The 14679-nt window shown below is 39.3% G+C and overlaps 2 protein-coding genes across 3 annotated transcripts; both read left to right on the forward strand.

Moving 5' to 3' along the window:
• The first annotated feature begins 31 nt into the window (after window positions 1–31).
• usp40 (ubiquitin specific peptidase 40) lies at window positions 32–12187 on the forward strand. Of its 2 annotated transcripts, none has more exons than XM_041971174.1 (31): window positions 32–749; window positions 828–895; window positions 978–1091; window positions 2139–2303; window positions 2515–2661; window positions 2808–2951; window positions 3065–3193; window positions 3610–3726; window positions 3855–3962; window positions 4050–4229; window positions 4369–4507; window positions 4691–4772; window positions 5058–5229; window positions 5315–5399; window positions 5489–5559; window positions 5673–6082; window positions 6162–6312; window positions 6430–6490; window positions 7235–7288; window positions 7516–7604; window positions 7740–7826; window positions 7933–7969; window positions 8091–8155; window positions 8571–8645; window positions 8756–8980; window positions 9377–9495; window positions 9612–9677; window positions 9771–9981; window positions 10216–10311; window positions 10393–10487; window positions 10601–12187. In XM_041971174.1, exons 1-31 carry the CDS (start codon window positions 554–556, stop codon window positions 10689–10691), a joined length of 3849 nt encoding a protein of 1282 aa, XP_041827108.1. In that variant the 5' UTR covers window positions 32–553; the 3' UTR covers window positions 10692–12187. The 2 variants fall into 2 exon arrangements, with proteins under 2 accessions (XP_041827108.1, XP_041827109.1); XM_041971175.1 differs by having other exon boundaries at window positions 4372–4507.
• A 616-nt stretch (window positions 12188–12803) lies between these two features.
• On the forward strand, window positions 12804–13939 carry fabp7a (fatty acid binding protein 7, brain, a). The gene is made up of 4 exons (XM_041971214.1): window positions 12804–12961; window positions 13041–13213; window positions 13305–13406; window positions 13672–13939. The coding sequence occupies exons 1-4, from the start codon at window positions 12889–12891 to the stop codon at window positions 13720–13722; spliced, it is 399 nt and encodes a 132-aa protein (XP_041827148.1). The 5' UTR covers window positions 12804–12888; the 3' UTR covers window positions 13723–13939.
• Window positions 13940–14679: the final 740 nt, after the last annotated feature.

The following is a 14679-nucleotide window of genomic DNA, read 5'->3' on the forward strand; positions in this document are numbered from 1 at the left end:
ACAATGCATCACTGCATTTTCTCCCAGGAAGAAACATGGCCGCTTACTGTTCAGCGATGGAATTTTTATTTACGTTTCGTTTCTTTTCTATTTTAAGGCAAAGACGGGAGGAACGAGCTCGTGTTCGAAGCCATTTTCAGTAAAAGTTTAATTTAATTAGTAGTTAGAGTGTTGAAATAAGGTGCTGTTCTTCTAGTTGTTGTGTCACCGACCGCTAGAGACTATCTGATTTATTTTATTTTCGCTGAGCTGTCAAGCCGCTCATCGGTGAAGGGCTGCGATTGATTTACATTTGATAGGTGCGAGGCTAGCTCAACAACATAACTGCGAGCCCAGTGGATACACATCGTGTATTAGTCGCAATGTTTAGCCCCGTAAAATCCTCTTATTTCAGAGTCAGTCCGGCCATTGTCAACCGAGAACTCGGAAAGACCAAGATGAGATAGCAAGAGGGCACGTCGGAGTGCTAACACGTTTTATTGGGATATTAAATCCCCGCATAACTGATAGAAAATAAAGCAAAATAATAACAACAATAAAAAGTCCACGAAATATGTTTGGGAATCTTTTTGAGGAAGAGGAGGGGGAAGGTTTTTCCTCAACCTCCTGTAAGGGAAGACTTGCCAAGGGTGGTGAGGAGCCACCACCACCTCGTGGAAGAAGCAATATATGTGGTATCAAGAACCAGGGAGGGACCTGCTACCTCAACTCTCTGCTCCAGACCCTGCTGTTCACCCCCGAGTTCAGAGGTACGAACATGGGACCCTGTAAACCTGAGGATAGTTAACTCATAATTGTATTTACCCTGTTTTGGTGTGTGTATGCAGAGGAACTTTTCAGTTTGGGGCCAGAAGAATTAGGGTGTCTAGAAGACAAAGACAAACCAGAGGCAAAAGTAAGTAATTCAAGCTGTTGTAACCATCAATGTAGGGAGTGTTTTGACTTTGTGAATAATAATTGCACTTGTCTTTTCTTAGGTCAGAGTAATTCCACTGGAGCTCCAGAAACTGTTTTCCCGTCTGTTGCTGGTGGACCACCAGAGTGCCTCCACCGCTGACCTCACTGACAGCTTTGGCTGGAACAGCAGTGAGGTCTGTGCCCATTATATGTGACAGTAAGAAATAGAGGTTCACATTACACCTTTCAGTGATGATTTACCCCTACACTAGTAATGTAAATGAACCAAACTTGGCCAATAACCTGACTGGAATGCCATTTCGTCTGGAGGCTGTCAGCAGTGTTCATGTAAAATTAAAGCATGAAGAAGGAGAACAGAAAGAAACTGTCATAGAAGTTGCCACAGGCCATGTAAAACAAGTGAAAAAGACATGTAGTGGTATGATTAAACTAGAAATGGTGCTCTTAACATCATTAAGCAGGGGAGATCAGAGAGACAGACCATGGTGATTTTAGGCAAAAATACTGACACATAAATTACTCATTTAAAACAGAGAAACATACTTTCTCTAAGTTTACAACATGCCAAATACATCAATTGAATTGAAACCCCTAAGTATTTGGAAGCTGGTAACAATTGTGAAAATTTCAAATAAGTGACTACATTTAAATCAGAAAGAAAATATACAGAAATGTAAGAAACTGGCCCAGCTGTGTGCATGTGTGTGTGTGGTTTGAATAACATTAGTTTGTCCATGTCCTTTTCATAAGTTTCTGTTGGTATTGTAGAAGCGATGACTATATGTTTCTTTCCATGGAAGATCATCCATCAGCAGTTCTAAAATTTTCACTTTATGGAAAGTCATTACAGTCTGCACCAAAATTTGATATTTGCTCGTCTTTAACGCTGTCTAGTTTCTATGAATTTGATTTTGTGTAATCTTGTTTACAAACAAGCAAACAGTGAGGATTGTTTTTTTTTGTTTGTTTTTTTGAGGAAGATAAATTTATGAAAAGTATAATAAAGTACTTCCTTCCTTGGAAGTTGGACATGACCAAAAATGCTATTTGGGTGACATCTTAAATGCAGACACTGCAAGTGAGTTGGTAACCTCAGCTTTAGGCAGCCTATTTTAATTTTTGTTCCTAGTTAAATATCAAAAGAGTAAAATTGTGTCAATGATATGAGCATGTCTTCTTTCTCTAGCTGATCCTTTTTCGGTTTTCATGGTTCTTTACAGGGGACGAATCAGCATGATGTCCAGGAACTAAACAGGATTTTGTTCAGTGCATTGGAGCACTCTCTTGTGGGCACCAGTGGCAGCACATTTATTCAACGCCTTTATCACGGGACCATTGTCAACAGCATTGTCTGCAAAGAGTGTGGAAATGTCAGCCAGAGACAGGTGTGTCCCTGTGTACAAATCTTCCACAGGCTTGTCTGACCTGTGCCAGAGAGGACTCTGTTTGAAACTGGATTTTGTCCAAATGCTCTTTGCTTTTTGCCAAGAAAGATTTTTATCTACTCAGAACATATTGCTGGGCTTATTTCAACTCACTTAGATGAGTATTCGTCAAGCTCATTCTGCTTTAAATGTGTGCTCGTGTCATCTGCAGGAGGACTTCCTCGACCTGACGGTTTGCGTTTGTGGCATATCCAGCCTGGAGGAGGCTTTATGGAACATGTTTGTGGAGGAAGAGTTGTTTGAGGGCAATAATTTGTACCGCTGTGCTCAGTGTGACAGTTTAGTCACCGCTGCCAAGGTCAGAGCCAACTTTAATGCTGTGTTTACCTCCATAACAAATGATTAATTAGCACTTCATTAAACAGTTAAATAGAAAGGATGATTTAAATAACGTTTTTTTCTTGTTGCATTCACGATTTTGTATCAATCTTTGCTGATGTTTAGTCTGCCAAGCTAAAGAAGCTGCCTCCATTCATGACGATGTCTTTGCTGAGGTTCAGCTTTGACTTTGCTAAATTTGAGCGATACAAGGAGACAGGGCGCTACAGCTTCCCCCTCACCATCAACCTACGACCGTTTTGTGAGCAGGTACTTGAGATTTTAGCTGACATTGCTTGCTAATAGGTACATTTGACTACAAGGCCACAAATGTTTTAATTCTTTGAGATGTTAAAATAAAAATGATTTTTTCTCTCTCACAGATTGATGGAGAAGACTCTGATTTCACATATGAGCTTTTCTCTGTGATTATCCATAAGGGTGGCTGTTATGGTGGCCATTACCATGTTTACATTAGGGACATAGATGAACTTGGCCAGTGGGAGCCGACGGTGAGAAAACAAACAAACAAATTAGACCAGGGGTGCCCAAGTTTAGTCCTCGAGATCTACTATCTTGGAACTTTTAGATGCAACCCTTTTCTAATACACCTGAATCAAATGGCTCAATTCCATCATCCACATGTCATTCAGCTCCGGAGATGCCTGGTAACGAGCCATTCATGTGGTTCAGGTGTGTTGAGGGAAGGGTTGCATCTAAAAGTTGCAGGATAGTAGATCTTGAGGACTGGACTTGGGCACCCCTGCATTAGACAGTTGGAAATAAAAATGCATATTTAACTTCTAACTAAATAGTGACAGGTTTGTGTAGCGCATAATGAACACTAGCAGATTTTATTTGCATGCATTTCTCTCAAAGTTTTTGACGATGTACATCCGGAAAAACGGCATCTCTATCTTTTGGTCAGGAGGAAGACTGTAAACCCAAAACTCAGAAAAAAGTCAAGGAGGATGTCAAGGAAGCTTGTGAACTAAAACTACAGGAAGATGACCCTTTGTCTGTCCTCACTGCGATAATTGCTCAGGTACTCCAGGAGCTATTTTACATCCCTCCCTCCTGTACCCAACATATAATGTTTTTCTTCTTTTTTCATTGAGACTGCAGTACAGTGAAGGTTAGTATATAAACTGCATTTCTTTTCCTGCCCACTAGGAGTCATCAAAGAGCGTTTTGTTGGATCAGCTGGGTCAGAAACTCATGAATAAAATTGGTTCATCCTGGAGCAAAAAGTTTAGAAAACACTATGGTCCCATTGGAAAGGTATTATTTGTTTCTGTTTTTAGTCTCTTATCATATTTTCATCATTTCTTGTTCTTACAGTTTTATGCTCTACTGTTACTTGTTTAGTTCCTGCAATCCAACAATGATGTTTTCATGTTGGTGTGCAACGGTACTCGAGTAGCCCTAAAAGCAAACCCACCAAGCCCAGCAGAGCAAACCAAGAGCTATGATCCATCAACAGCTCCAGAGCCAGGAGCTTCTGAACAACAACTGGAAGCAAACCAAAACCCTAAACCAAAACCAGAGGTAATCGCCACTCCACTTTGAGTTCAAATCACAATTTTAATCTTTTATAGTTACTTTTTTTTCTATTTTAGATTTTTGATGGACATTTTGTGATTCCTTCACTGCCTCTTTTCTCACGATGCATCCTCCTGTTTGTCAGCAGGGACGCCACTGGTTTGATCTTAATGACTCCACTGTGACCTCCATCAGGGAGTCGGACATAGAGAAGCAGTTCCAGGGTAAAGAGAGCGCCTACATGCTGTTCTACAGGAAAACACAGCTGCACAGGCCCAGTGAAGGTAATGAGCTCAACATTGTCTGTTTGTAATGGAAAGATGTCTGCTTTGTTTAGCAGGAGGACAACAAATAGAGGAGTGAAAATATAGGTATTAAAAAGGAGGGCGGGTTCTTGTCAAAAAAGGATAATTGAAGTGGTTGATTTTCATTTTCATTGCTTATTCATACTTTTTTTTTCCCCCCAGCTTTGAAAAATCCCCAGTATAAAGTTCCTTCTCATCTCATCCAGATGGCTCAGGATGAAAACATCAAACTGCAGCAGATGCGGTATAAAAACAAACACACACATTTACCATATAATGCCGTCATTGTATTTACAGCTGTCTTTACAGCTCAGAGTTAAGAGTTGTTTGTGTCTAGTGTTACTAAACTGGTGAATGAGCATACACTAAGTGGAAAAAAGGATTTAATTATTTTTATTTTATACATACATATATATATATATATATATATATATATATATATATATATATATATATATATATATATATATATATATATATATATATATAAAATATGTAATCAGAAGATCTGATATTTTCTCTTTTACAGTGAGGAGTTTGAAGCCACTAATAACACAGTGCAGCTGCGTCTGCATCTGGCACCCTGGTATAGACTAGAAAATGGAGCCCTGCAGCCAATCTGCAAAGAGTCAGATGGGAGTACTATGCTCAGTTTTGATCGGAGGAAGACTGTGGGAGACCTGCGGTTCACTATTTATCAGGTACTATTATTCCAAAAAATGGCAGCCACTGTGTTTTTAATTGTAACGTGGAGAACAAGCTAATTATTTATGTGCATGCATTAAGATGCAGGAACTCTGGGAAGGAGATATGGCTCTAACTGTGGCCAAGAGTCTTCCAGCAGGTTTACACCTCTACAATACTCTTACAGGTTGGACACTTAAAATGGTTTCAAAAGCCTCGAGAACAGAGAAAGATGAGTCAGAGTCTGGTTACACTTTGTTGTTTTACATTTTACAGATGACAGTATATCCCTGTACAGTGCAGGAATTTCTGCCAACACTGACCTGTTTGTATGGAATGGCAGAGAGGTGAGGAAAGGCAGCATTTGGCACATTTCTTTTTCTTTTTGTTCAAGTAAAATCCCATTTTGCTCACATCAAGACACCTGCAGTATATATTTATTTTTAACAATCTCCTTCAGGTTTTTGGTGCAACTATCCAAACGGGAGCCGAGTGGGAGCCGGTCTTACTGACTGTTGTCCGTCCCTTTTTGGGCGAAGATGTGGAGCAAGAGATGGAGAAGGAGGAAGAATGCCAAAAAATCAAGGAAGGTTTTGAAAATGGGGGACCCGGACTTAAAAGAGAAGCAAGAGGGTTTGCAGGAGGTGCTACTCTTGGGGAGGTGAAGGAGGCACTGGGGGAGCCGAAGGAGAGCCTGCTGTGTCAGGAGCATAAAGGAGGAAAGGGAATAGAGCAGGGGGCAGGAGATGGAGGGGGTGCCAGTGGATGGAAAGTGTTTCCACCTGACGACATGCAGCGCACTCTGAAGCAGCTGTCACTGAAAGATGGAGATGCGTTGTTGGTGTTGGAGCCACAGTCGCTTGACAGCAGGCAAGTTCACGGTGATGTTTCTGGATGCTTGGAGACGTTCATGTTCATGTCTGACAACTGTTCTGTTTACTGTTCTTAGCGTGTTCACTCTGAATGGAGACGTAGTGACGGTGACCACACCGTCTGACTGCCGCTGGCTCCAAGTGGAGTTTCAACCACAGTTAAAAGGATGTAAAGAGTTAAAAGAAGAGGAGATGAAAAGAGTCAAAGTTCCAGCCACAGGAAATATGGTCAGTAATTTGTTTCTTAGTTATTTCTGATTTTCTTTCTTTTTTTAATCCTTTAATTTAAAGCTGATCTCCTTTTATAAGAAAAACTCATTTTTGTGTAATTTCTCTCTCCTGTAGCTGCTGTGTGAACTGAAACAGAGGGCCATCGAGGAGCTGCAGCTACAGGATCTTCCATCAGGCAAGATGCTCATTATTGTCCATAACTAACATGTTGTTGAACTAATGCAGTTTATGTGAGATGAACTTTTTCTGTGCATGTTTTTGCATTTCTAAATCCTTGCAAATATGAAGTTACTTTAGAAAGAAGATTTCTTTTTTCTGTGCTGGAAAAACAAAAGTGTTTCATGGTTTCTACTTTTTTTTTTTCTCCTTTTTTTTGCATCTTAAACTTTTTAAGCCAATATTTTTCATGCCATGAATTTACCCAGATATGTCCACAATGGCAAAGCAAAACCAGGTTTGAACAGTTTTTATGCTTTGTTGACAGTAACACACTGAAAATAACACACTTGCGCACGTCATTCAGACTTGGCTTCTTTTCTACGGAGATGTGATCTAAAATCCAACAATTTTCTCTTCAAAGGTTCTTTGCATTTTCAGTCTTGCTTGGCCACTTTCCCAGCTCTGTCATAACTGTTTTTTTCTTATCTTTTTTTCTTAAACAAAAATTAATTTGAGTTCAAATAGAAAAAACTGAAAACCTTACAGGCCATAAAACTTTACATATGGACTATGAATTCCAGACTTACATGAAATTTAAAGTTGAGTCACTATGCTGCACTTATGTATTAAAATATATTTAAAATACCTTTTTTAAGTTGTTATTCAGGTAATTACAAACTTAGAGCCGTGTTTTGAGTCCTCAGTTGACTTTAGATGTTTACGCTCTTAAACCGGCTGTTATTTCTGTGTTACTGACCAGGTGCACAGTACTGTCTGAGGCAGGTCGACTGCACAGGGAAACTCCTTCCTCCAGGTACTGTTTCATTTGTTTCCTGGGGGTGATTTTAGTAGTGAAGATCACTAAAGAACTGGAAATCCCCCTCAATTTAACAGAATATCAAGAAACACTTTCCTTTATACTGTCCTCCTAAAAATGTTTAATAGGTACTCCTCCTGCTTGTAATTTTCCCTCTTATCATCTGTCTTTGAAGCGTGTTTATTAAGTGTGCTTGTGTTGTCTTATCCTGGTTTGCCTGACAGTATGTGAGGAGCTGAGTGTTCGGGATGCAGGAGTGCGACTCATGACCACACTTACACTCTGTCCAGGAAAAAGCCCCAAGGCATCACAGGTGTGTCTTTACTTCTTCAGTAAGCTGTGTTACTCACAGCTGCACTGATGAAAGTCTCAGACTGTAAAACTAATCAAGGTGTTATGGGTGTAAAATGCCTGATTGAAGTTTAAAGATTTTCCTTGTGCATTGCAGCTGTTCTTGCATTTCACTGTGGGTCCAGCTCCCTCTGCAGGCATGGAGATGGACATAATTGTGGAGAGAACTTGTACTGTCAAAGAAGTGAGAAAATAAAAACATTTATTTTCTAGTGTAAAAAGATTCATGCCATGCTTATGTTATAATTGGGTGTACTTAATTTTCTTTCTTTTAAATCAATCATTTGCAGTGTCTAAAGGAGATGCTGGATGCTGTTGGACTTGATGGTAAAACACAGTTTTTTTGTTTGTTTGTAAAATCAGAATGGTTCATCTCTTCTTCCATGAAGCATTTAACAGATTTTTACAGTTGCACAGATGTTATGTCTCTGGTTGGTGTGGTTTTCAGGTACCCGGTGGCACTTGAGGAGACTAGATTGGTGTGAAGAGGTTGGAGAGCCTCTTATGGATGAGGTGAGTCACTAGCTGTTGTAAACAATCATTTACAACTAAATCAAACAGCTCATTGTTTATTGCTTGTAAGAGCTGCCTCGTCTACACACATACACAGAGTGTTGACAAATTAAAGGAAAAAACCTGAACTCTTGACTTTTATTTTGAAGGGGTCCGTAAGGGGGTATTTTAATGGAATTGTTTGGATCTGCTTGTAAGGCTCAATATAAAGTTTTACTGAGAGATAGTCGTCATGGCATTATGAAACATCTTCCAGCTCTAGAGCCTGATGTTGTGAGAAGTTTGATTCTGAAAATGATAAAAAGTAGTCTTGCTATGCCAACTCAATGTGTGCTTTATTCCCCTATTTTAATTGTACTGTGCACTTGCACATCCTGAATTAGATAAACTCTTAACCGCAGCTTTTTGTTCTCAGGATGCTTCTCTGTCAGAGCTGAAGATCAGCAATGGGGAGACATTAGTCGTCACAGAGGGACTTTTGCCTCCAAAGGTACTTGAATGTTTTCCGTGTGGCTGTAGGTTCATAAAATATTATAGCTAAACTGATTTGGCTCTCTGTCTCTCCCTCTCTCTGTCTCTCTGTCTTTTTTGTTTTCCCAGGGATTTCTCAAACTGTCTGTGTGGCTGTATGTGGATCCAAAAACCATGGCAACAGATTTTAACCACACAGACCACAGTCCTGCCGGGGAGCAAATGCTTGGAGTTGAGGCTGCGGGTGGAGCCCATTTTCAGTCACCTCTCTGTGGTGAAAACATGGCAGAGCTGAGAAGTGTGGGACAGGTTGAGATATCAGATGAGGGCACTCTGGAGGATCTCAAGACTCAGGTAGCATTTTGGTTCAGTCATGGTAAAGACTGGTGATTTTCAGTCTTTATCACAGAGGGATACATTTTCATTGTCGTTATGTTTTAACTAATCATTACAAGTGAAAGATAATTAAATATTTATTTTTATTTGTCTTGAATTTAATTTATAACCCATATCATAAACTGCTGGGTTGCTGTGTATAATGTAAAAATAAGACTGCAGAAATAGTAAACTGTAAATTCAATTTAAACTTTTCAATTTATTAAGAAAAAAAAGTGGTTTATTTGATGGGGGGTTAATTATCACTACTTTAGAACTTCTGGCCAAAAATTTAATCTTTTTCTCTGTAGGTCATTGCATCCATCATCAAACCTTTATCCTGACTTTGACCAGCTTTGAATTTGGTTCTTCCAGGTGTTGACGCTGCCGGCTCTTCAGGACATCTGTGTGCCAACCACTGGATTTCTGCGTGTGTGGCAGATGGAAGGGCGACGGCTGGCCCGTGTCCTCAGAGGACTACAAGTCACACTCAGGTCTAAACACTGTCCTCTTTCAAGTTTTGTCCCTACACTTGATGGCTACAGATGTTTTTTTAAATTAATCACAGATGTAGAAACTTGAGTTGTGCCCCCCCCCCCCTTTTCATCAGGAAGTTGAAGTTGACCAGTGGCGCAGACCTTTGTGTGCAGTGTTTACTAAAAGAGGAGGATCTTGGGTAGGTTTTGAGTACTGCTGTTTAGTCTGGTTTTTAAATGCTGAGATTTCTCCTACTTTTTGTGTTAAACTTTTATGTCTTCCTGTTTAAAAGGCCAAAGCAAGTGCTGCTAAGTGTTAATATGGGAGTACCTGGGCAGAGGTGTTACTACCCCTCAGAGGAGCTGGTGTGGGATGCATCCCATGATTCCTCTTCCCGCTCTCTACGCACATGTCTGGCTGCACATTACGGCCTCTGTCCTGATTCTCTGCTGTTGGCCAAACATCAGCCAGAAAAACACATGTGGGAAGAAATTTCCAACTGGGTAATATTAAGATCCATTCTTGAATATGGGCGTGTTATTTGAGCTTTAGAGATCATCTTATATTCTATTGCACAGTGCAGAAGTTTGAATAAAGTTGAAGTTAAAAAGTATATTAGAGAAGACTGTTTTAATAAAGAGTGTCTAACAATAGGAGATTTGAATGATCTTTAAAACTTTGGTATTTATTACAAAGCTGTCGGTGTATTCTTTATCTTTTCTCTCTTTTACTCTCAGACACAGCAGGTTTCAAAAAAGAAAAAAAAGAAAAAGGCAGAATCCCTCTTAGGAGCACCATTCCACCTCAAAGATGGTGATGTAATCGGCATCAAGGTATTAATTTATTTTTCTTTATTAAGCAAACTGTTTTTCTATGAAAAGTTTTGAATATGTTATTTTTATTCTTTTTTTCAGAACCTTTTGATTGACAACAACAGGGAGTTTGTTACGGTGGAGGATGAGCAGGGCCAGCAGAGGCTCAGGGAACAGGCAGAGCAGCGCAGGAAAGGGTGGGACCCCTCAGCTTAGATGCATGAAGCAGCTGGAAAAATGCTTATTTTAATTAAATTTTTGCTCAAGTTAGTATGTTTTTGGTGAATTTTGTAATCTTGTTTATTTTCAGAGGGCCTGCTGCAGCTTCTGATGGTGTGGGACAAACCAAATCCAGGAAGCCAGAGGTGCCGCTATCAATTAGTGTTGCTGAATTCAGATAGCATCCTTCCTTCAAGGATGCATGGACAAATCAGGACTCTCTTTAAGAATACATGCACACATGCAGCGAGATGCCACTCTGCAGCTAGGACAATCCAACTAATCAGTCTTGTGCCGTTTGTTTTTATAGAATTTTTTTGCATACAATCATTTTTCACTAATCTTTTAAACATGGCAAAAATAATCCCTAAATTCACTGCTGCTTTTCAGATTCTGTTTTTGGTGATGGTGATAAAGAGAAGCAAAATAATAATTTTTACTTTGATTTGCTATCTTGTGGTGACTGGTGGTATTTTCTTTATGCATATACATCCATAGCACATCCCAGGATTCTTTTCTTCACTCTCTTCATACATCTTGAGTTTTTTTTTCTTTTCAGTAGATGCTGGAGCTTCTATTAACTAAGAGGTTTGAAATTTTTATTTCCTTTTACTTTCCAGTGGTTTTTAAATTATTGCTATCTTTAACTAATTACCCTGCATGAAAAGCCACTTGAGCAGGGAATTACCTTCACTTCACTAAATTCCCATAATCTTTATAAAAGTACAGTAACTTGTTTTTATCTTAAACCAGTCACTGTGCAGCAGGAATGCAAACGTCTCTTCAGATCAGTGATTCTTCTGATAGATTCCTTTTTATAAGTTTCAGGGGAGAGGAGAGACAGGCCTTAATATTAGAGGAGCTTTGGTGCTGCTCTCTTCCCTACCTCATTCTCAACCTCTCCCTCCTCTCTTCCTCTACCTCCTCTGTCCAGCCTGTTATTCATAATCTGTCCTAATCTTAAACTGTTGGCCTGCTCTATTAAATAACTCACGGTTATAGTATACAGACATAGACTCAGTGTTAAATGTTTTAGCCTTGTGCATTTAACACTGGCAGTGTCGTGATGCATCAACTTGGATATATTGGGTAAATTGATCAATTCCAGCCTTTTGGAGCTGAAAATTAAATCAGACTTTGACTGTATTTTTCTGATTTTCATTAAAAAGGAGTTGTATGGCTTAAGATGCCAGATCTTCCACAGAATATACAGTCAGATGGGATTATGTGAAGGTGAAGATCCCTGAGATTCAACTGAAGAAAAGGTCATGTTTTTCTTGCATGCACAATGTGTGAACTTCAGGGATTTAAAATGGATTTTTATTACTTTTTATTTAAAAGAAAAAAGTGACATTACAGTATGCATGATGTTTCTGGGAGGGATGGGGATTTGTTGAAGATTTTTGAAGCTGCTTTATATGAATCTGGCCTTTATATGTGCCAAGAACTTTCAAGTAGAAATATGATCTATAGGTGAGAACCCAGTTTAAGATTACACTCAGCAATATTGGGATTACATTCTGTATCATAATGTATTGATTACTAGTGTTGATGACATCTTTAGTGTTATTGATAAGAACTGATGTGCTGAATTGTTAAAGCTGAAATCTATTTGTATCTATGTCAGATTGTATTTGATGGAAGTATTTTATGAACAATAAAGGTATAAAGTACTAAATGTGTCATGATCTGTTCATTATGTCTGAACAAAATCTTCTGTGAAAGTTTTCTTTTAAACAGATTGTAATGGCTTTTTGTAGACAGTTTGTCGAGACTGAGGAACCATTTGAATGTGTTATTCTTAAAGAGCCACAGATGATCACTCTAAATGTCAGTATAACCCCGTATCCATCAGAGAGCTTCTCTACAATTAAGTCAGTTTCTAGATCATGGATTAGCAAAACATAATGCAAGGAAATGCAAGAATCTACATTGGGTACATATTGGGTATATGATTAAATAAATGCAAAACTGGCTGAATTTTGTATTATGCGTATCACAAATGAGTACAATAAGCTTGTTACATAACTGGAAGCTGCACCTGTGTAATAATGGGTAATTGATAAAAATGATAAAATGAATAAGCATGAAATAGTTAATTCCATATTTACTACAGACAGTTTGGAGGATTAGCTTCCCATCCTGGAGTAATAGATCCTCTTTGTGTAGTAATAGAGCGTAAACGCTGCTTTTTACTTTGGCCAATCACAGCTCACGCAGTTTCTATATCCTCCAATCAACGCTTTGCTCTGTAGCGTGTGTTCCCGCCCCCTGACATAATATTAATGACATGCAAACACGTTTGAAGGAATGCAGAATTTGCAGGACGAAGAGTGTTTGACCGTATAATACTTTACTGGACCGTTAACTTCTGCAAAAATGGTTGATGCTTTTTGTGCTACATGGAAACTGGTCGACAGCCAGAACTTTGATGAATATATGAAGGCACTCGGTAAGCAAATTGTATTTATAAGATACTCTCATAGTGTAGTTAAACTCCATCACTAAAATCAGATCTTTTTTCTTTTCAGGCGTTGGATTTGCAACAAGACAAGTGGGTAATGTAACAAAGCCAACAATAGTGATCAGCCAAGATGGAGACAAAGTGGTGGTGAAAACCCTGAGCACCTTCAGGAACACTGAGCTCTCCTCCAAACTGGGAGAGGAGTTTGATGAAACCACACCCGATGACCGAAAGGTCAAAGTAAGTTGGTTAGCATTTTGCACACTGTTCTCCGGTGTTATCTAAACGCACTGCTGTGTTGTTTTAATTTTAATATTGTTTTCACCTGCAGTCCACCTTCACCATGGAGGGAGACAAGTTTGTGCATGTGCAGAAGTGGGATGGCAAAGAGACTAAATTTGTAAGAGAGCTCAAGGACGGAAAGATGGTGATGGTAAGACTTTTGTATTTACATTTGTCAAATCAAGGAGCAATATGAGCCACAAATAACTTTTCAGAGGGTTTATGCAATCCTTATTCTTGAAGAGAATAAAAACATATCAGTCTAGCTTTGCTTTTGCAATTATCAGATGATTTTAATCACATGACCAAAATGAGCATAGAAAAAAAGTTGCCTATTTAGAAAACACTCACAGCTAACTCTCAGCTGCCATTATGTAATACACCTTGTCTTTTTCTTATTTCCTCTCTGCTTCCAGACGTTAACCTTTGAGGGAGTCACAGCGGTCCGCACATACGAGAAAGCCTAAACTCTACCATTCACCTGGACTGTGAATGATCAGCAAGGTGTTCCATTTTTTAATAAAATCAAATGTAATTGTTTATGCAGTGGTTTAAACTTGAATTCTTCTAAATTGACATTTTTTTGTATGATCTTTTGTGAGAAACTCACGATGAAGGGCCTCAACTTTTCATTAAATATGAAAAAGAAAATCAATTGCTAAAATAAACATTTTTTTTAAATGACTATTACGTTTCTTTTTCTTTTTTCCCATTGAAAGTAATTTATTTGTAGCAAAATCATTACTCCTTTATCTCAACAGTCTGTCTCTGCAACTTTGTCTGCAGTCACACATTTCAACTCAAATATGCAGCCTGAGCCGTGGGAACAGTGCTGTCCCTGTGACGAGTCTGTTCCAGGTGACAGCTGCAGGGTGACGCTGCAGGCCAGAGCCGGCCTTGCAGCAGAGTCAGTGTGACCCATGAGTGAATGTCCTCTAGTAACCCCAGATGGTCTGAGCCGATGAGCTTGTGGCGAGGTGGGGTGTGCTGATGTCACTCGCCTCAGGATAATCCGGTTTAAGTTGTGGTGTCATTACGTTGAGGCATCATACGATGGTGTGTGGGCCAACCATGACTGGATGCTTCCACTGGCATGATGGGCAGATGGTGATAAAAGAGGATACAGTGAGGAATGTGGGCAACTTGCTTCGATCTAATTTTCAGTCATTTGTAGGTCAAAGTCTATAAATAGTCTGTCAATAAACCTTTGTGCGAATGTGTCCTTAACATCTTTGATACAAATCAGAACACCACACAGTTTTAATTCTTACTATACAGTTTATCTTTTATATTACCCATATTTTCAGAGGCTAAGCAACACCCTCCCTGCCCTGTGTGTGCTGTGTGTATCCTGCTGAACAGGATGACTACAAGTGGTCATTCTTCTCATCTGAGAGCACGCTTGCTGCCAAGTTTTTGGCCTC

Source organism: Melanotaenia boesemani, chromosome 20, assembly GCF_017639745.1.
Source record: "Melanotaenia boesemani isolate fMelBoe1 chromosome 20, fMelBoe1.pri, whole genome shotgun sequence".
Taxonomy (NCBI): Eukaryota; Metazoa; Chordata; class Actinopteri; order Atheriniformes; family Melanotaeniidae; genus Melanotaenia; species Melanotaenia boesemani.

What these genes read in the sequence shown, in the direction of transcription:
- fabp7a (XM_041971214.1), top strand. Translation starts at nt 12,889, where the DNA reads ATGGTTGATGCTTTTTGTGCTACATGGAAACTGGTCGACAGCCAGAAC. An exon ending in TGAATATATGAAGGCACTCG is followed by an intron (nt 12,962 to 13,040) that starts GTAAGCAAATTG and finishes TTTTCTTTTCAG; the next exon opens with GCGTTGGATTTGCAACAAGA. An exon ending in CCGATGACCGAAAGGTCAAA is followed by an intron (nt 13,214 to 13,304) that starts GTAAGTTGGTTA and finishes TTTCACCTGCAG; the next exon opens with TCCACCTTCACCATGGAGGG.
- usp40 (XM_041971174.1), top strand. Translation starts at nt 554, where the DNA reads ATGTTTGGGAATCTTTTTGAGGAAGAGGAGGGGGAAGGTTTTTCCTCA. An exon ending in AGGGAAACTCCTTCCTCCAG is followed by an intron (nt 7,289 to 7,515) that starts GTACTGTTTCAT and finishes TTTGCCTGACAG; the next exon opens with TATGTGAGGAGCTGAGTGTT. An exon ending in GAGAGCCTCTTATGGATGAG is followed by an intron (nt 8,156 to 8,570) that starts GTGAGTCACTAG and finishes TTTTGTTCTCAG; the next exon opens with GATGCTTCTCTGTCAGAGCT.